This window comes from Tursiops truncatus, chromosome 15 (genome assembly GCF_011762595.2).
Source record: "Tursiops truncatus isolate mTurTru1 chromosome 15, mTurTru1.mat.Y, whole genome shotgun sequence".
In the NCBI taxonomy this organism is placed as follows: Eukaryota; Metazoa; Chordata; class Mammalia; order Artiodactyla; family Delphinidae; genus Tursiops; species Tursiops truncatus.
In genome coordinates, this window is record NC_047048.1 from 21,633,118 (window position 1) to 21,655,348 (window position 22,231).

Consider the following 22,231-nt stretch of genomic DNA (forward strand, 5'->3'; position numbering starts at 1 on the left):
CTCACCAAAAAATATACCCCACATCCAAAGACAAAGGAGAAGCCACAATGAGATGGTAGGAGGGGTGCAATCACAGCAAAATCTAATCCCACAACTGCTGGGTGGGTTACTCACAGACTGGAGAACACTTATATCACAGAAGTCCACCCACTGGAGTAAAGGTTCTGAGCCCCACGTCAGGCTTCCCAAACTAGAGGTCTGGCAACGGGAGGAGGAATTCCTAGAGAATCAGACTTTGAAACCTAGTGGGATTTGATTGCAGGACTTCAACAAGACTGGGGGAAACAGAGACTCCACTATTGGAGGGCATACACAAAGTAGTGTGTGCACTGGGACCCAAGGGAAGGAGCAGTGACACCAGGGGAGACTGAACCAGACCTGCATGCTAGTGTTGGAGGGTCTCCTGCAGAGGTGGGGTGTAGCTGTGGCTCACAGTGAGGACAAGGACACTGGCAGCAGAAGTTCTGGGAAGTACACCTTGGCGTGAGCCCTCTCAGAGTCCGCCACTAGCCCCACCAAAGAGCCCAGGTAGGCTCCAGTGTTGGGTTCCCTCAGGCCAAGCAACCAACAGCGAGGGAACCCAGCCCCACGCATCAGCAGTCAAGTGGATTAAAGTTTTACTGAGCTCTGCCCACCAGAGCAACAGTCAGCTCTACCCACCACCAGTTCCTCCCATCAGGAAACCTGCACAAGCCTCTTAGATAGCCTCATCCACCAGAGGGCAGACAGCAGAAGCAAGAAGAACTACAATCCTGCAACCTGTGGAACAAAAACCACATTCACAGAAAGACAAAATGAAAAGGCAGAGGGCTATGTACCAGATGAAGGAACAAGATAAAACCCCAGAAAAACAACTAAATGAAGTGCAGATAGGCAATCTTCCAGAAAAAGAATTCAGAATATGATAGTGAAGATGATCCAGGACCTCGGAAAAAGAATGGAGGCAAAGATCGAGAAGATACGAGAAATGTTTAACAAAGACCTAGAAGACTTAAAGAACAAACAGAGATGAACAATACAATAACTGAAAAGAAAAATACACTAGAAGGAAACAATAGCAGAATAACTGAGGCAGAAGAACGGATAAGTGGCCTGGAAGACAGAATGGTGGAATTCACTGCTGCGGAACAGAATAAAGAAAAAAGAATGAAAAGAAATGAAGACAGCCTAAGAGACATCTGGGACAACATTAAACGCAACAACATTCGCATTATAGGGGTCCCAGAAGGAGAAGAGAGACAGAAAGGACCAGAGAAAATATTTGCAGAGATTATAGTCAAAAACTTCCCTAACATGGGATAGGAAATAGCCACCCAAGTCCAGGAAGTGCAGAGAGTACCATACAGGATAAACCCAAGCAGAAACACGCCGAGACACATAGTGATCAAGTTGGCAAAAATTAAAGACAAATTATTGAAAGCAGCAAGGGAAAAATGACAAATAACATACAAGGGAACTCCCATAAGGTTAACAGCTGATTTCTCAGCAGAAACTCTACAAGCCAGAAGGGAGTGCCATGATATACCTAAAGTGATGAAAGGGAAGAACCTACAACCAAGATTACTATACCCGGCAAGGATCTCATTCAGATTTGATGAAGGAATCAAAAGCTTTACAGACAAGCAAAAGCTAAGAGAATTCAGCACCACCAAACCAGCTCTACAACAAATGCTAAAGGAACTTCTCTAACTGGGAAACACAAGAGAAGAAAAGGACCTACAAAAACAAACCCAAAACATTTAAGAAAATGGTCATAGGAACATACATATTGATAATTACTTTAAATGTGAATGGATTAAATGCTCCAAGCAAAAGACACAGGCTTGCAGAATGGATACAAAAACAAGACCCATATATATGCTGTCTACAAGAGACCCACTTCAGACCTAGGGACACATACAGACTGAAAGTGAGGGGATAGAAAAAGATATTTCATGCAAATGGAAATCAAAAGAAAGCTGGAGTAGCAATACTCGTATCAGATAAAATAGACTTTAAAATAAAGAATGTTACAAGACACAAGGAAGGACACTACATAATGATAAAGGGATCAATCCAAGAAGAAGATAAAACAATTATAAATATATATGCACCCAACATAGGAGCACCTCAATACATAAGGCAACTGCTAACAGCTGTAAAAGGAAATCGACAGTGACACAATAATAGTGTAGGACTTTAACAACTCACTTAAACCAATGGACAGATCATCCAAAATGAAAATAAATAAGGAAACAGAAGCTTTAAATGACACAGTAGACCAGATAGATTTAATTGATATTTATAGAACATTCCAACAAAAAACAGCAGATTACACTTTCTTCTCAAGTGCACACGGAACACTCTCCAGGATAGATCACATCTTGGGTCACAAATCAAGCTTCAGTAAATTTAAGAAAATTGAAATCATATCAAGCATCTTTTCTGACCACAATGCTATGAGTTTAGAAATGAATTACAGGGGAAAAAAATGTAAAAAACAGAAACACATGGAGGTTAAACACTACGTTACTAAATAACCAAGAGATCAATGAAGAAATCAAAGAGGAAATCAAAAAATACCTAGAGACAAATGACAATGAAAACATGACAATCCAAAACCTATGGGATGCAGCAAAAGCAGTTCTAAGAGGGAAGTTTATAGCTATACAAGCCTATCTCAAGAAACAAGAAAAATCTCAAATAAACAATCTAACCTTACACCTAAAAGAACTAGAGAAAGAAGAACAAACAAAATCCAAAGTTAGCAGAAGGAAAGAAATCAAAAAGACCAGAGCAGAAATAAATGAAATAGAAACAAATAAAACAATAGCAAAGATCAATAAGATTAAAAGCTGGTTCTTTGAGAAGACAAACAAAATTGATAAACCTTTAGCCACACTCATCGAGAAAAAGAGAGCAAGGACTCAATCAATAAAATTAGAAATGAAAAAGGAGAAGTTACAACAGACACCACAGAAACACAAAGCATCCTAACAGACTACTACAACCAACTCTATGCCATTAAAATGGACAACCTGGAAGAAATGGGCAAATTCTTAGAAAGGTATAACCTTCCAACACTGAACTAGGAAGAAACAGAAAATATGAACAAACCAATCACAAGTAATGAAATTGAAACTGTGATTAAAAATCTTCCAACAAACAGAAGTCCAAGACCAGATGGCTTCACAGGTGAATTCTATCAAACATTTAGAGAAGAGCTAACACCCATCCTTCTCAAACTCTTCCAAAAAATTGCAGAGGAAGGAACACTCCCAAACTCATTCTATGAGGCCACCATCACCCTGATACCAAAACCAGGCAAAGACACTACAAAAAAAGAAAATTACAGACCAATATCACTGATGAATATAGATGCAAAAATCCTCAACAAAATACTAGCAAACAGAATCCAACAACACATTAAAAGGATCATACATCATGATCAAGTGGGATTTGTCCCAGGGATGCAAGGATTCTTCAATATACGCAAATCAATCAATGTGATACGCCATGTTAACAAACTGAATAATAAAAACCACGTATCATCTCAATAGACGCAGTAAAAGCTTTTGACTAAATTCAACACCCAGTTATGATAAAAACTCTCCAGAAAGTGGGCATAGAGGGAACCTAACTCAACATAATAAAGGCCATATACGACAAACCCACAGCAAACATCATTCTCAATGGTGAAAAACTGAAAGCATTTCCTCTAAGATCGGGAACAAGGCAAGGATGTCCACTCTCGCCACTATTATTCAGCAGTTTTGGAAGTCCTAGCCATGGCAATCAGAGAAGAAAAAGAAACAAAAGGAATACAAATTGGTAAAGAAGAAGTACAACTGTCACTTTCTGTAGATGATATGATACTATACATAGAGAATCCTGAAGATGTCACCAAAAAACTGCAAGAGCTAATGAATGAATTTAGTAAAGTCGCAGGATACAAAATTAATGCACAGAAATCTCTTGCAGTCCTATACACTGATGATGAAAAATCTGAAAGAGAAATTAAGGAAACACTCCCATTCACCATTGCAACAAAAAGAATAAAATACCTAGGAATAAACCTACCTAAGGAGGTGAAAGACCTATACTCAGAAAACTATAAAACACTGATGAAAGAAATCAAAGGTAACACAAACAGATGGAGAGATATACTATGTTTTCGGATTGGAAGAATCAACACTGTGAAAATGACAATACTACCCAAAGCAATCTACAGATTGAATGCAATCCCTATCAAATTACCAATGGCATTTTTTTTTTTTTTTTTTTTTTTTTTGCGGTACGCGGGTCTCTCACTGCTGTGGCCTCTCCTGTTGCAGAGCACAGGCTCCGGACACACAGGCTCAGTGGCCATGGCTCACGGGCCCAGCCGCTCCGCGGTTGTGGGATCTTCCTGAACCAGGGCACGAACCCGTGTCCCCTGCATCGGCAGGCGGACTCTCAACCACTGCACCACCAGGGAAGCCCACCAATGGCATTTTTTACAGCACTAGAACAAAAAATCTTAAATTTGAATGGAGACACAAAAGACCCTGAATAGCAAAGGCAATCTTGAGGGAAAAAAACGGAGCTGGAGGAATCAGACTCCCTGACTTCAGACTATACTACAAAGCTACAGCAATCAAGACAATATGGTCCTGACAAAAAACAGAAATATAGATCAATGGAACAGGATAGAAAGCCCAGAGATAAACCCACACACCTATGGTCAACTAATCTATGACAAAGGAGGCAAGGATATATAATGGAGAAAAGACAGTCTCTTCAATAAGTGGTCCTGAGAAAACTGGACAGCTACATGTAAAAGAATGAAATTAGAACACTCCCTAACACCATACACAAAAAGAAACTCAAAATGTATTAGAGACCTAAATGTAAGACCGGACACTAAAAAACTCTTAGGGGAAAACATACGCAGAACACTCTTTGACATAAATCACAGCAAGATTTTTTTTGATCCACCTCCTAGAGTAACGGAAATAAAAACAAAAATAAACAAATGGGACCGAATGAAACGTAAAAGCTCTTGCACAGCAAAGGAAACCATAAACAAGACGAAAAGACAACCGTCAGAATGGGAGAAAATATTTGCAAACAAATCAGTGGACAAAGGATTAATCTCCAAAATATACAAACAGCTCATGCAGCTCAATATTAAAAAAACAAACAACAACCCAATCCAAAAATGGGCAGAAGACCTAAATAGACATTTCTCCAAAGACATGTAGATGGCCAAGAAGCACATGAAAAGATGCTCAACATCACTAATTATTAGAGAAATGCAAATCAAAACTACAATGAGGTTATCACCTCACACCAGTTAGAATGGTCATCATCAGAAAATCTACAAACAACAAATGCTGGAGAGGGTGTGGAGAAAATGGAACCCTCTTGCACTGTTGGTGGGAATGTAAACTGATACAGCCACTATGGAGAACAGTATGAAGGTTCCTTAAAAAACTAAAAACAGAATTACCATATGATCCAGCAATCCCACTACTGGGCATATACCCAGATAAAACCACAATTCAAAAAGACACATGCACCCCAATGTTCACTGCAGCACTATTTACAATAGCCAGGTCATGGAAGCAACCTAAATGCCCATCGACAGAAGAATGGACAAAGAAGTTGTGGTACATATATACAATGGAATATTACTCAGCCATAAAAAGGAATGAAATTGGGTCATTTGTTGAGATGCGGATGGATCTAGAGACCGTCATACAGAGTGCAGTAAGTCAGAAAGAGAAAAACAAATATCACATATTAATGCATATATGTGTAACCTAGAAAAATGGTACAGATGAACCGGTTTGCAGGGCAGAAATTGAGACACAGATGTAGAGAACAAACGTATGGACACCAAGGGGGGAAGCCACAGTGGGGGTGGTGGTGGTGGTGGTGGTGAGCTGAATTGGGCGATTGTGATTGACATGTATACACTGATGTGTATAAAACTGATGACTAATAAGAACCTGCTGTATAAAAAAATAAATAAAATTAAATTAAAAAAAAAATGTAATGTGTTTTATCAGTACCTCATCTGGTGTCACTTTTCCAATCCTATAATCAGGACAATATAAGGAATTAGCCAAGGCATTTCGGTAAGCTGCAGCATGCAAATTTTCAATGACGTCTGTAAAATAAGTAAAGAAGCAGTTACAGAAGTGTGATTTAAATAAAGACAACACGACGTTTAGAGCCTAGAAAGCAACTAAACTACACAACTTTGGTCATCAAATTCAAGTATTAAGAGGACTGAAAATATAATTTCATTTAACCTCTAACAACTGTTAAAATTCTGCCACTCGAATGTGCTGAGAAAAATAAGAGTTTCTATGATAGCAGCTTCTAAATGTCAGAGTCCACCTAAACTCTTCTCTAACTTTAATCGACCTGGTATCATCTGGAAACCATATATGGATTTTAGATTCAGAAGTCTGAATCTAATTACAGTTCTGCCACTGATTTGCCATGTGACCTTGATTAAGTCATCTAATCTGAATTTTGCTTACTTCTAGGTTCCCTCTCGAGGTAACAAGGGAGTCGTCAGGGTAAGAGGAGATATGAAAGTATCAGTGTTAGGTCATATTACTAGCTTACAGGGGTCAAATGCTACTGCCAAATTGTACACCTCCCTGGCACTGTTCCTACTTTCCTGGTTCAGTGCCTTTGCTTGAGGTATGTCTCTTTTATTTGCTTATTATTTGGGTGTTCCTCCACGCCAGGCACTGTGCTGGAAACACAGAGAGCAGTAAGACACATGTGTGCCCTCAAAATGTTGAGGGGGAAAAACTGTAAAATAAAGTATTACGGGTGTGATGTTAGTAGTATATCAAAAGTGCAGCGGGGGCACTAGGAAAGGGCAGTGGGAATTGGAAAGGAGTAATAAAAGTAAAATCTGGGATGAGTCTTACAGAATGAGTAGGTGTTTCCCAGGTGAATGATCTGGGAACAGCATTTGAGGCAGAGGACACAGACAAAAGCATAAAGTATGACAACAGTCTGATTCAAAGGGGAATTGCAGCTAGGAGAGCAAGAAACAAGGGAGGGAGGCAGGGGACAGATCATTAGAGTTACCATATATGCTAAGTTAAAGAGCTTGCCTTTAAAGGATTTTCACTGGATTTTCATGTCAGAAGGATCACTGTAATGGCGATGTAAAATGTACATTGCCATTGGTGGAAGATGTACACCTGGGGGCAGAGACACAAGCCAGGAGACTACAATAACTGTCCAGGCAGAAAGGATAAGGGCTGGAGCCTCACTGCTACCAGTGGGGAAGAAAGCTACTCTGGACACTGAAATCATCTTTTGTACAATTTTACCATTCTATCTATTTCTTTGGTAGAGGTGTGGAGTAACAAAGTTATCTCCGTGAAATAATATGAGCTAACAGGAACCAAGCACTCATTATATTCCAGACACTTGACAGGAGACCCTCTCTTGACAGGCCTGCATCTGAGAAGTCCATCCCATTCTAAGCCCCTGCAGCTGGTCACCTGCTTACACCTCAGTGGTCTACCTGCACACTTCCGCTCCTACCAGAAGCGCTATGACTTCTGAGAATCAGTGGTGCTTTTTTTTAAAGATTTGTTTTGCCAGATGTGCTTGTCAAGATTAGATAACTAAACGTTATATAAACACAAATATGAATATAAAAAAGTTTTTTTTTAAAAAATTAAGTTGATTACTTTGGAAAGACACAATAAAAGTGAGTTGGCTAAACAATAATAGCAGCAGCAACAATAAACTGCTGCCAGATTTAGTGTAAGCAAAACAACCACTGAAAAAACACCAGGGGTGGGGTGGGGTGGGCAGTAGGGTGGATGGGTGGGGAGATGGGGGGAGGGGGGCGACACAGGCAAAAGGCTAGGATTCTATAGTCAATTTACTTGCTATCAAAGATGAAAAATAACAATACAAATGTTTAGAAATGAATATGTTTTAAAAAGTGGACAAATTTTTGAAGAGGGTATTTTCAAACCCAAGGAGAAAAAGAATTTCGATAGCAATTTTATTCTTCTACAAATTGATCTTCTCAAAAACCCAGTATCTTAGAAACAACGGAATATAATCTAAAAGTGTACTTACGAGCCTGTGGATTCTGAAAAGCCACAGCTTTGTCAATCCTTAGCTGAGACTGAAGGGCAGCTACCTCCCAGCGATGAAATTCTGGTGCTGTGGTGACATTGAGCAGGAACTCCATTAGAATATCACTACAGAAGACATGAAGATAAGGGTTACCAGTCAAAAATTTAAAACCAACATCCATTCTACATAACTGTATTGCTCTCATTATTAAACTATAGGCAGTTTGTGAATAATAATCTGAAACCAACATCAGAGGTCATAATGCCACATTAAAAAAAAGACAACTGAGCAACTTAGTATTTCTTTAAAAGCAGATGTTCTAAACACACAAAGGTACTTACACATCATCCCGCAGGCATTCCACAGTATAAGCCATGTTTTCCCTTGTTGAAATCACACTGAGTCAAAAATAAATTACAGTGAATTATCTAAATCAGAAGAACAAGCTTTCCCTTATATCTTTGTTAAGTCAACCAATTCTTTTGGAAAAAATTATTTTGAAGTACATAAAGTATAAATAATAGTATAACAAAAATACACTCAACTAAATTTAAAAAATATTTTTAAAAATCTTAAGAAAACTGCAAATATTTCAACCTTAAAAAAAAAGAAGAAAATCCTGACATGTTACACATGGATAAACCTTGAAGACATTTTGCTAAGTGAAGTCAGTCAGTCATGAAAGGACAACAAACACTGTATGATTCCACTGATACGAGGTACCTAGAGTAGTCAAAATCATATAAAGAGAACACAGAATGGTGGTTGCCTGGGGCCAGGGGAAGAGGGGGATGGGGAGTTAGTGTTTAATAGCTACAGAGTTTCAGTTGGGGAAGATGAAAACATTCTGGACATGGGTGGTGGTGATGGTTGCTTAATGACACTTATTGCCATAGAACTTATACAACAGAAGATGGTAAATTTTACGTTAAGTATATTTTACCACTACTTAAAAAAAAAGGGCAACTTTAAAGTTGAAGGTCTCTTTGTACCATTCCCAGGCTAACCCTCACACTTTCTCCCACTCTAGAGACAAACATAATCATAGGCATTACATATTATTTTGTTAAAAACCTCATACCTTAAAAAAATCTTGAAACTTGTTTTTCCACAAAACATTTTGTTTTAAAGCCTGCTATGTTGAAACAGATTGAGTTCATTCTTAACTGCTGCATAGTAGTCCCAGCATATTACTATATCATACTTCACTTATGCATGTCTTTAAAGATAGGCATTTAGATTGTTTCCAGTCTCAATAACGATAAAGAATCCCTTTGTGCATGTGGATTAAAAACTGTTAGGTTGTAGAATATGCTCATTTTCAACATTAATAGATAGTCCTTGATTCTTTCCTATGTAGATGTATCAATTTATTCTCCCACCAGCAGTATAAAATGGTATCACACTGTTGATTATAAGTAAATATCATTGTTTCTGGCTTCCTCTTCTGGGAACAGCCTGTTCCTCTCCTATGTCTGTCCATTTACTCTTTGGTTGTTTTTTCCTAATTTGTAGTTCTTTATTTTTCCAAATAATCCTCTCCATGTTACATATGTTGCAAATATCTATTCCTAGTTACTTAAATTTTTACTTTAAGGCATAAAGATATTTTACATTTTATGCAGTCAAATTCATCAGTCTTTTTCTTCTTGTGCCTTAAGAAATTGTTAACCACCTTGATAACAGAGAAAAGTTCCTTTGCAATTGATTACCTTCTGGTGTTTTCACTATTTCCGATTACTTATTTTTAACAAACCTTAATTCTCCACCAACTGCTTCAATTCCACGGGTTATCTTGAAAGATGAAGCTCCTTTTGTAGTCTTAGAAATGAAAAAACAATTGTTTTTAGTAGTTTTTTAATGCTAAGCTTGCCAAACATCACTTTATGTCAAAATCTAAAGTCTAACTGTCATTAAATTCAAAAGGAACGCTAACCAAATAGTGAATCCTTTTTAGTTTAAGAATTATAAAACAAAGTTGACCAAAAAGCACAAGTATAGATTTTTATACAAAGTACATTTAGGCAAAAATTCCATTATCAAATAAAGCTTACTGGATTCATCCATTTATTCTGAAAGAGATTTGCGTATGAGAAAGAGTAATTTTCTTTCCGTTTCTGGCACTTCTTTTTTAAAATTAAAAATTTTGTTTTTTACTGATTTCTTATGCTCTAGCACTAACATTCGGATGGACACTAATTTAATGCTTCTCTATGGTAAATATCCTGTGGTTTTTCATGATGTATTAGGGGACTGTACTGGGTTGGAAGTGTCCCCCAAATTCATGTCCACCCAGAACCCGCAAATGTGACCTTATTTGGAAATAGCCTTTGCAGATATAAATATTTAAAATGAGGTCATGCTGGATTAGAGTGGGCCCTAAATCTAATATGACTGGAAAAATTCAATAAGAGGGATATTTGGACACAGAGACACAGAGGGGGCCATGTGAGAACAGGGGCAGATATTGGAATGATGCAGCTGCAAGTCAAGGAATGCCAAGGATTGCAAGCAACCACCAGAAGCTAGGAGAGACAAGGCAAGATTCTTCCTAGAGCCTTTAGAGGGAGCACGGCTCTACTGACACCTTGACTTTGACTTCTAGCCTCTAGAACTGTGAGAGGATAAATTCTTGTTGTTTAAGCCACCCTGTTTGCAGTCATTTGTTACGGCAGCTCCAGGAAACTAATATACGGATGTTGCTTTTAGTTTTTCTTTTCTGTAGGACCAAGGTGCCACAGATTTCTAAACATATTGAGGTAGTAAAGATGCTTACCAAACTGGATGCAAGACGAAGCAAATGAGAGGTTCCTAAATTGTTGGAGTCCTCATATCTGCTGCCTGCTTTAATGAACAAACCAATTCTTGATGCAGGAGCATAGTTTTCGAGAGAAGCAATCACTAAACCATTTGGTAATTTGGTAAACTGTATTTAAAATAAAATAGGGATGTGATTAATGTCTTTATATTACCAAGGACAGTAAGGCACGTATGTGTCCAGTGAGCAACTCAGTGGGACTAACCTCAAGGTCCTGAGGATGTGGAGGCACTCCTGCAGGGGCAGTTGTGGCTTTAGCTTTGGGAGCAACTTTGAGGGAATAAAATCTCTAAACACAAAAAAGACAGGTTACCACATTTCTCAAAAGAATAGTGCATTGTATCCAAGTGGGCCCAAGCAATAGAGGGTGTTCAGTGGTAAAAGAACTCCATGGGGGGATTTAGCTGATTAACTTTACTATGAAATTACTACCTACCAGTTTACCCATGCCACTCTTAAATCTCTAGTTATTTGTGACTTGTAGAGCCTGAAGGAATACTGAGTTGAACATGTTCATTTTGTACTATGTAAAGAATTACTGTATTTTCTTTTACCTTTTAACTACCTTATTAAAACTTCAAGTGGTCCTTTCTAGGCTCTAATGCTTTGGAATTTTTTGAAAAAGTGTGGAATAGCCACATTCATACCCTTTTATAGATTTCAGCATTATTGTTTCCCTTATCTGCCCAAAGAGTCTCATCTTTTTAGTCTATTTTCCAATATGACTTCATTTCCTTAATCAGTTTAGTAATCTTTAAAAAAGACAAAGTATATCAAAGAAAACTTCCTCCAGCCCCCGATATTTCCCATAGTATCTTCACTCTCTTCTGTGCTACATTAAGACTACACAACCAAAGGTTTTATCTTCTTTGACTAATATACCCTGAGATTAACAATAGCTTCATCCATAGTAGATTCTCAGTATATATAGTACGCAGCCACTGGAAAGGTAAAGGGGTCCTCTTAAATGTCAGATAATGGATCCAAAATGCATAACTTTATTCAGTTTTTTTTTGGCAAATGATATATAATGCCACATAATTCATTCTGATTATGTCTAAGGATCTTAAGGTTACTAGTGGAGATGTTGAGAGTTAATCCTTGGTACTCCCAGGATCAAATGAACATGCTGCTAGAGTTTCCCAAGGACCCCCCTCAGAGGCTGCAATGGCTCTACTCCGTGTTGTCCAGGACGGTTTTTTGTTGTGCATTCAGCATCAGTGCTATACTATCGATAAGCTGGTTCCTAGTTTTCATTTGCTGTTAGTGCTTTCAAATTATAAATTCCAATTAGCTTTGCTTTATCATCATCAATTTCATTTCCTGGGTGTAGTATAGTTAACCCTACTATTGATTCTAGCTTTTGATTTTCCAGAAAGTAAAAAAACTGCTGTGGGCACAGCAGTTCAAATAATCCATAGTTCTATTGCTAAGGTACATTTAGGTGCTCTCCTCTCAAATGTGCCTGAACAGTGATACTTTGTTGGTTAGGTACTTCCTATAATTTGTCCCATTCAAATCTGTTGCAAAATATTATCCTAGTAATTGTCCATACAACTACTATTTTGTTTCAATAACAAAAGATGTATAAATTTATTCTTATGTAAAATAAGTGTTACAAGTAGAAACAATTGCTTTCAAGCTTATTCCAATTTGTTTACATTGGTCCTCTTCAACTCTGTTATCTTTGAGCTCTTTTTTCTACTGGAAGGTGGGGATGGATGCAATGGAGGAAGAGCTTTTGGGGCCTTTTGCCAGTCTAACCGGGCTTCTCTCTAAGGGTTATTAATCACTGGTTAGTCTAGGTGTGCTAAGAAGGGTAAGAGAATTACAGTCTAAATTACAGCTATTTGTAAATTCATATTTTATCTATTTAAACATTAAGCACAGGGAAACTCCATTCCCTGGTCTTCTGCACCTCCTTCTAGAAGGTTACTCAGTAACCCAGGTACTCTTGACACTTTGGGCTGGAAAATTCTTTATTGTGGGTGGCTTTGTGCACCGTAGGATGTTCAGCAGTAGCACTTCCCCCCAGGCTGTTACAACCAAAAATGTCTCTAGATACATTGCCAACTGTCCCCTGGGGGGCAAAATTGGCCTCGCTGAACTTTTTTTTTTTTGCGGTACGCGGGCCTCTCACTGTTGTGGCCTCTCCCGCTGCGGAGCACAGGCTCCGGACGCGCAGGGTCAGCGGCCATGGCTCAAGGGCCCAGCCTCTCCGCGGCATGTGGGATCCTCCCGGACCGGGGCACGAACCCGCGTTCCCTGCATCGGCAAGCGGACTCCCAACCACTGCGCCACCAGGTAAGCCCTTCGCCGAACTTTAAATCTCAGAGACTGAGACTGTCCCCCCTTGACAACCACTGATATAACACTGACCCTAGAGGAGTTTTCCCCAAGCGATAGCTGTGTTTCACTCGGGCTTGAAGGAGTCTTAAGAAGCTCTAGAGGGCACGCCAAGAAACCCTCCTGGATAAACTCTAACAAGAGATCAAGAAAAGCACACTTTATACAGCCAGGACACCACAGTAGCAATCAAGTTCCAGGCACAGTGAAAAAAGCTATAAAGGAATTAACTCATTTCTTCTTTATGATTTTACTCATAAGCCCACTTAACCGTTGGGGAAGCTGATGCTCCGTGATACGCCAAGAAGAGGCTGCAGTTGATAGGTTAGGGATGGGGGACTAGGTCTACGCCGGCCTCCTGCGGCCCAGATCTCGCGGTCTCCTTCTGCACACCAAGTGCAGCAGTGACCTTCAAAGGTGTCTCCACCCGAGTCGCTTCACCTCCGCTCTTAAGCCCTCCCCCTCTCTTCAGGTTTTCCAGCATTAAGTCTTCTCTGCTCAAAGCACGAGCTGGCCTTCCAACGCCCAATCCACCCAGCCTGCAGCCCACTTGGCCGGCAGGATTCACCTGAAGGGCAGAACAAAACCCAAGGCCCCGGGAGCCCAAACCAGGCACCTCCAGTCCGTATGACCTTGCTGACAATCTGCTCCCCCACCCTGCCCCAAGCCCGCCAGCTGTACTCACCGAGAGGGACCCAGCTCTGGCTATTAGCCTCATGGCTCAAGATTGCTCTGAGCCGCGGTCACAGCCGCCTTAGAGTAAAGCAAGATGGCGGCGGATGGCGGGAGCGGCCCAGACTGCCCCGCGGCACTCTTTCCCACGCCTCCTACGTGAGGGGACTCTCTATACGACCGACCGCACTCTACTGCTCCTTGGAGGATGTTGGAACAGTCCAACTCCTCCAAGACGCAGGATAGGGAGACGCATAATTTCGTAACGCAGTTTTCAGAAGATAATTTAGATGATTTAAGTTACCGCTTTTTGAGTTCTCTTCCTGGCCAGGATATCCGCTTTTTAATCCTCTTCTGACTACGTCTGCGACAGCCCATCGCAACCCCCCCCCTCCACTTTGGATTCTTCCGATCCGGGCTGTCCAATGAAAGAGCCCCGGTTCGCCGGATCCCATCCGCGGCCTCTGGGCTCCAGTCTTCTGAACTTCAGGACTTCCTGCACTGTGGAAGCCGGCGGCTGTAGGAGACTATTCCATATCTGACCTTCTACAGAGACATAGGCCTTGAAGCCGGGTATGATCGCCTCTTGCTTGGTGAGGTCCTCACTAGCTCATTAGCTCCATAGGAACGGAGCCCTTGTCCAATGAATTCGCCGCTCTAACTCGCAGACCAGGCTTGGGACACACATAGGTGTGACCGAAACTTAGGAAATGCTTACGACTAAGGTCTCTGGTCTGATGGAGTTTATATTCTAGGCTGAGATTACGTAGAAAATAAAAACTGAAATATAGTTTTGTCTTAGAAAAATTAAAATGTTTTGAATAGTAGTGGTGTGTGTGAGAGAGACTTCTGATCTGAAGCCTGCATATGGAGAGTCACGTGACAGCTTTTGTGGGAAGAAAATTCCATGCTGTCTTCAACGAGTGTTAGCTAATAAGTTGCCTGTGCCAGACACTATACTAAAGATTAAGGCACGGTCCCTCCCCTTCAGGGAAGTATAATCTCGTACCTTGCAACGTTGCGTGGTTGGGAAACCAACATTAATGTCATTTAGGGGTTTGTTAGAAATGCAGAATCTTCAGATTACATAATGGATCAAAATCTGAGTTTTACAAGGTCCCGAGGTGATTCGTATGCACATTAAAATTTCATAAGGACTGGTTTTAGGCGTTACAGAGCATAGACAAAATTTATGCCCTCGGCCTGTGTCCGAATTTCTTCACACTTACAAGTGGTTCTCTAACAGGAGATTCCAGGTGACATCTAAGACCCGGTCATTAAGAATCCGGCAGGAGTTCCCTGGTGGCCTAGTGGTTAAGATTCTGCGCTGTCATGGGTTCAATCCTTGGTCAGGAACAGAGATCCCGCAAGCCACGGGTGGTGTGGCCAAAATATATTAAAACAAACAAACAGATCTTAAGACTCTGGCACAAAACTGTGGTAGATTTACATAGTGGTGCATGAGATGATTTAAAGTTGGTACATAAATGAACATTGTTCTACTTTAATAGTTATATATTTATTTTGAATATTTATTATGGCAAGCAATGGTGGTAATGAGTTTCCTCTTGACATATGTTTGTAAAAGAATAAAAGGTTAGTTTGAACAACATTAAGTAAATTAACTACAGGTGATATGAAGATAAGGCAAAAATCATGAAGGTGTTATAATGAGTGAAGTTTGAGAAACATTTTGCTGATCAAGTCACCCACCTGCTTAAACTTTTTCAATGATTTCCCATGTTTTTCAGGATAAAGTTCAAATTGATTAACATGGCATACAAATCTCTGTCTCCAGTACTTTTCTTTATTTTTTAATCCCACCACTCTCCCCCACTTTCCCCCCCTTGTTGTCCATTTGTTTGTTCTCTACATCTGTGTCTTTATTTCTGCCTTGCAAACCGGTTCATCTGTACCATTTTTCTAGATTCCACATATGTGTGTTTAATATATGATATTTGTTTTTCTCTTTCTGACTTACTTCACTCTGTATGACAGTCTCTAGGTCCATCCACATCTCTATAAATCACCCAATTTCGTTCCTTTTTATGGCTGAGTAATATTCCATTGTATATATGGACCACTTCTTCTTTATCCATTCGTCTGTCAATGGGAAATTAGGTTGCTTCCATACCCTGGTTATTGTAAATAGTGCTGCAATGAACATTGGGGTGCATGTGTCTTTTTGAATTATGGTTTTCTCTGGGTTATGCCCTGTAGTAGGATTGCTGGATCATATGGTAATTCTAGTTTTAGTTTTTTAAGGAACCTCCATACTGTTATCCATAGTGGCTATATCAATTTACATTCCCGCAAACAGTTCAAGAGGGTTCCCTTTTCTCCACACCCTCTCCAGCATTTGTTGTTTATAGATTTTCTGATGATGCCCATTCTAACCTGTGTGAGGTGATACCTCATGTAGTCTTGATTTGCATTTCTCTAATAATGAGTGATGTTGAGCAGCTTTTCATGTGCCTCTTTGCCACCTGTATGTCTTCTTTGGAGAGATGTCTATTTAGATCTTCTGCCCATTTTTTGATTGGGTTGTTTGTGTTTTTAACATTGAGCTGCATGAGCTGTTTATATATTTTGGAGATTAATCCTTTGTCTGTTGATTCATTTGCAAATATTTTCTCCCATTGTGAGGTTTGTCTTTTCATCTTGTTTATAGTTTCCTTTGCTGTGCAAGAGCTTTTAAGTTTCATTCGGTCCCATTTGTTTATTTTTGTTTTTATTTCCATTACTCTAGGAGGTGGGTCAAAAAAGATCTTGCTGTGATTTATGTCAAAGAGTGTTCTGCCTATGTTTTTCTCGAAGAGTTTTATAGTGTCCGGTCTTACATTTAGGTCTCTAATACATTTTGAGTTTCTTTTTGTGTATGGTGTTAGGGAGTGTTCTAATTTCATTCTTTTACATGTAGCTGTCCAGTTTTCCCAGGACCACTTATTGAAGAGACTGTCTTTTCTCCATTGTATATCCTGGCCTCCTTTGTTAAAGATTAGTTGACCATAGGTGTGTGGGTTTATCTCTGGGCTTTCTATCCTGTTCCTTTGATCTATATTTCTGTTTTTTGTCAGGACCACATTGTCTTGATTGCTGTAGCTTTGTAGTATAGTCTGAAGTCAGGGAGTCTGATTCCTCCAGCTCCGTTTTTTTCCCTCAAGATTGCCTTTTGCTATTCAGGGTCTTTTGTGTCTCCATACAAATTTTAAGATTTTTTGTTCTAGTTCTGTAAAAAATGCCATTGGTAGTTTGATAGGGATTGCATTCAATCTGTAGATTGCTTTGGGTAGTATAGTCATTTTCACAATATTGATTCTTCCAATCCAAGAACATGGTATATCTCTCCATCTGTTTGTGTCATCTTTGATTTCTTTCATCACTGTCTTATAGTTTTCTGAGTACAGGTCTTTTACGTCCTTAGGTAGGTTTATTCCTAGGTATTTTATTCTTTTTGTTGCAATGGTGAATGGGAGTGTTTCCTTAATTTCTCTTTCAGATTTTTCATCATTAGTGTATAGGACTGCAAGAGATTTCTGTACATTAATTTTATATCCTGCAACTTTACTAAATTCATTCATTAGCTCTAGCAGTTTTTTGGTGACATCTTTAGGATTCTCTATGTATAGTATCATGTCATCTACAAAAAGTGACAGTTGTACTTCTTCTTTACCAATTTGTATTCCTTTTGTTTCTTTTTCTTCTCTGATTGCCATGGCTAGGACTTCCAAAACTGCTGAATAATAGTGGCGAGAGTGGACATCCTTGTCTTCTTCCTAATCTTAGTGGAAATCCTTTCAGTTTTTCACCTTTGAGAATGATGTTTGCTGTGGGCTTGTCGTATATGGCCTTCATTATGTTGAGTTAGGTTCCCTCTATGCCCATTTTCTGGAGAGTTTTTATCATAACTGGGTGTTGAATTTTGTCAAAAGCTTTTTCTGCATCTATGAGATGATCATATGGTTTTTATTATGCAATTTGTTAATATGGTGTATCACACTGATTGATTCGCATATATTGAAGAGTCCTTACATCCCTGGGATAAATCCCACTTGATCATGATATATGATCCTTTTAATGTGTTGTTGGATTCTGTTTGCTAGTATTTTGTTGAGGATTTTTGCATCCATATTAATCAGTGATATTGGTCTGTAATTTTCTTCTTTTGTAGTATGTCTGTCTGGTTTTGGTATCAGGGTGATGGTGGCCTTGTAGAATGAGTTTGGGAGTGTTCCTTCCTCTGCAGTTTTTTAGAAGAGTTTGAGAAGGATGGCTGTTAGCTCTTCTCTAAATGATATAATTCACCTGTGAAGCCATCTGGTCCTGGACTTTGGTTTATTGGAAGATTTTTAATTACAGTTTCAATTTTATTACTTGTGATTGGTCTGTTCATATTTTCTATTTCATCCTTGTTCAGTCTTGGAAGGTTATACCTTTCTAAGAATTTGTCCGTTTCTTCCATGTTGTCCATTTTATTGGCATAGAGTTGCTTGTAGTAGTGTCTTAGGATGCTTTGTATTTCTGCAGTGTCTGTTGTAACTTCTCCTTTTTCATTTCTTATTTTGTTGATTTGAGTCCTCTCCCTCTTTCTTGATGAGTGTGGCTAAAGGTTTATCAATTTTGTTTATCTTCTCAAAGAACCAGCTTTTAGTTTTATTGATCTTTGCTGTTGTTTTCTTTGTTTCTATTTCATTTATTTCTGCCCTGATCTTTATGATTTCCTTCCTTCTACTAACCTTGGGTTTTTGTTGTTGTTGTTGTTCTTCTCTCTCTAATTGCTTTAGGTGTAAGGTTAGGTTGTTTATTTGAGATTTTTCTTGTTTCTTGAGGTAGGATTATATTGCTATAAACTTCCCTCTTAGAACTGCTTTTGCTGCATCCCATAGGTTTTGGGTCATCGTGCTTTCATTGTCATTTGTTTCTAGGTGTATTTTGATTTCATTTTTGATTTCTTCAGTGATTCCTTGGTTCCCTAGTAGCATATTGTCTAGCCTCCATGTGTTTGTATATTTTACAGTTTTTTTCCTGTAATTGATATCTAGTCTCATAGCATTGTGGTCAGAAAAGATGCTTGATATGATTTCAATTTTCTTAAATTTACTGAGGCTTGATTTGTGACCCAAGATGTGATCTATCCTGGAGAATGTTCTGTGTGCACTTGAGAAGAATTTCTATTCTGTTGTTTTTAGATGGAATGTCCTATAAATATTGATTAAGTCCATCTGGTCTAATGTGTCATTTAAAGCTTGTGTTTCTTGGGGTTTCCCTGGTGGCACAGTGGTTAAGAATCTGCCTGTCAGTGCAGGGGACACAGGTTCGAGCCTTAGTCCGGGAAGATCCCACATGCCACGGAGCAACTAAGCCCATGCACCACAACTACTGAGCCTGCACTGTAGAACCCATGTGCCACACTACTGAAGCCATGCGCCTTAGAGCCCGTGCTCCGTAACAAGAGAAGCCACTGCAATGAGACACCTGCACACTGCACGGAAGAGTGACCCCACTCGCCCCAACTAGAGAAAGCATGCAGGCAGCAACGAAGACCCAATGTAGCCAAAAAATAAATAAATAAAGTTAAATTTAAAAAAAAAAAGCTTGTGTTTCATTATTTATTTTCTGTTTGGATGATCAGTCCATTGATGAAAGTGGGGTGTTAAATTCCCCTAGTATTATTGTGTTACTGTGGATTTCCCCTTTTATGGCTGTTAGCATTTGCCTTACGTATTGAAGTGCTCCTATGTTGGGTGCGTAGATATTTACAATTGTCATATCTTCTTGGATTGATCCCTTGATCACTGTGTAGTGTCCTTCCTTGTGTCTTGTAATAGTCTTTGTTTAAAGTCTGTATTGTCCTATATGAGTATTGCTACTGCAGCTTTCTTTTGATTTCCATTTGCATGAGATATCTTTTTCCATTCCCTTACTTTCAGTCTGTATGTGTCCCTAGGTTTGAAGTGGGACTCTTGTAGACAGCGTACATACAGGTGTTGTTTTCGTATCCATTCATCCAGTCTGTGTCTTTGGTTGGATTGTTTAATCCATTTACATTTAAGGGAATTATTGATATGTATGTTCCTATTACCATTCTCTTAACTGTTTGGGGTTTCTTTTTGTAGGTCTTTTTCTTCTCTTGTGTTTCCTGCCTGGAGAAGTTTCTTTAGCATTTGTTGTACAGCTGGTTTGGTGGTGCTGAATTCTCTTAACTTTTGCTTGTTGGTAAAGCTTTTGATTTCTTCATCAAATCTGAATGAGATCCTTGCCAGGTTGAGTAATCTTGGTTGTAGATTTTTCCCTTTCAACACTTTAAATATATCCTGTCACTCCCTTCCGACCTGCAGAGTTTCTGCCGAAAAATCAGCTGATAACCTTATTGGGATTCCCTTGTATGTCATTTGTTGCTTTTCCCTTGCTGCTTTTAATATTTTTTCTTTGACTTTAATTTTGGTTAGTTTGATTAATATGTATCTTGGTGTGTTTCTCCTAGGGTTATCCTGTATGGGACTCTCTGTGCTTCTTAAACTTGGGTGGCTATTTCCTTTCCCATGTTAGGGCTGTTTTTGACTATAATCTTTTCAAATATTTTCTCAGACCCTTTCTCTTTCTATTCTTCTTCTGGGACCCCTATAGTTCGAAAGTTGGTGCATTAACTGTTTCCCAGAAGTCTCTGAGACAGTCATTTCTTTTCATTCTTTTTTTTTTATTCTGTTCCTCGGCAGTTATTTCCACCATTCTGTCCTCCAGCTCACTTATTCATTCTTCTGCCTCAGTTATTCTGCTATTGATTACTTCTAGTGTATTTTTCATTTCAGTTATTGTGTTGTTCCTCACCATTTGTTTGTTCTTTAGTTCTATGTCCTTGTTAAGCATTTCTTATATTTTCTCAATCCATGCCTCCATTCTATTTCCGAGACTGTGGATCATCTTTACCATCATCACTCTGAATTCTTTTTCAGGTAGATTGCCTATTTCCTCTTCATTTATTTGGTCTAATAGGTTTTTACCTTGCTCCTTCATCTGTAACACGTTTCTCTGTCATCTCGTTTTTGTTGATGGGCGTGGCTGTGTTCCTGTCTTGCTGGTTGTTTGATCCGAGGCGTCCAGCACTGGAGCTTGCAGGCAGTTGGGTGGAGCTGGATCTTGGTGCCGAGATGAGGACCTCTGGGAGAGCTCACACCAATTAATATTTCCTTGGGCCTGAAGTTCTCTGGTAATCCAGTGGCTCAGACTCGGTGCTCCCACCACAGGGGCTCAGGCCTGACCCCCGGCCTGGGAACCAAGACCCCACAAGCAACAAGGTATGGCAAAAACCAAACAAACAAACAGAAAAACCCTAAAATAGACAAAGCCCAAGGCAAATAATAAAAACAAAACCAACCAAACAAAAAAAAGAAAACACAAAACCTGAGACAAATAACAAAAACAAATCCAAGCAAACAAAAAGCAACCAACAACAACAAAACAACATGGTTAGGAAAAAACAAAACACCCAAACAAACAAGAAGGCCCCCAAACCATAACCAGTAATAGAAATGAAACTAAACAGAAAACAAACAAAATAAAAAAACAAACTAAAAGAAAAGCTAAGAGAAAAGACAAACACTAAAATGACAAAAACAAACAAACAAAAGATAAAAAAGCAAAAAAAAAACAAAATGAAAGAAAACAACACAAAAATATCAAAAGAACAAACCACCACCACCGAGAAAACAAAAAACAGACAACAAGTGGAAAAGAGCAGAACAATAACAGAATAAAAAATAAAATAAGAAAAATAAAAAATATATTAGAAAAAAATAAAAATGAAGCAATGACAAAACGAAAGAGGATAGCAACAAAAAATAAAATAAAATTGAAAAAATGAAAAATTCCCTGGTGCCTCTGCTATCAGTGTCCTTGCACCTACAGTGAGCTACATCCAATCCCCGCCTCCCCAGGAGGCCCTCCGAGACCTCTAGGTAGGTCTCTGGACCTGCTGTGTCAGCCCCACCTCTGCATGTGTTCCTTTTACCAGCATCTGCTCCTGAACCTGGCCTAAGCACACATGCTCGTGTAGGCCAGGTGGGCGCAGGCTTCCACAGGTGTGTCCACAGGGGCCGGGACAGCCAGAGGAGGCTTTGGAGGGTGGTGGCACTTGGCCCACCTGGACCCATGTGGCCGGAGGAGGCTTTGTCAGGGGCGGCCCATGGGCCACCACAGAGGCTTGGACGGGGGAGGGCTGGTGCTCGGGTCCGCTGGGACCGCGGGACCCTCAGAGGCTTTGGCGGACGCGGGGCTCAGGCCCGGGACCTGTGCAGCCATACTAAA

The 22,231-nt window shown here is 39.6% G+C and overlaps 1 protein-coding gene and 1 long non-coding RNA gene across 3 annotated transcripts in view; one reads left to right on the forward strand and one right to left on the reverse strand.

Annotated features, from left to right (window-relative positions):
* Positions 1 to 14,092, reverse strand: part of UQCRC2 (ubiquinol-cytochrome c reductase core protein 2) — a 31,467-nt gene extending 17,375 nt beyond the window's left edge. The window contains exons 1-7 of the mRNA XM_019921972.3: positions 13,941 to 14,092; positions 11,115 to 11,198; positions 10,868 to 11,017; positions 9,848 to 9,912; positions 8,433 to 8,489; positions 8,092 to 8,216; positions 6,036 to 6,133 (exon numbers count right to left, since the gene is read on the reverse strand). Coding sequence (XP_019777531.2) covers positions 6,036 to 6,133; positions 8,092 to 8,216; positions 8,433 to 8,489; positions 9,848 to 9,912; positions 10,868 to 11,017; positions 11,115 to 11,198; positions 13,941 to 13,973 — 612 coding nt within the window. The 5' untranslated portion in view covers positions 13,974 to 14,092. The remainder of the gene's footprint in view (positions 1 to 6,035; positions 6,134 to 8,091; positions 8,217 to 8,432; positions 8,490 to 9,847; positions 9,913 to 10,867; positions 11,018 to 11,114; positions 11,199 to 13,940) is intronic.
* On the forward strand, positions 13,990 to 21,792 carry LOC141276479 (uncharacterized). Of its 2 annotated transcripts, none has more exons than XR_012326082.1 (2): positions 13,990 to 14,520; positions 15,679 to 21,792. It is a non-coding gene; the product is annotated as an uncharacterized lncRNA (long non-coding RNA). The 2 variants fall into 2 exon arrangements; XR_012326083.1 differs by having other exon boundaries at positions 19,233 to 21,792.
* Positions 21,793 to 22,231: the final 439 nt, after the last annotated feature.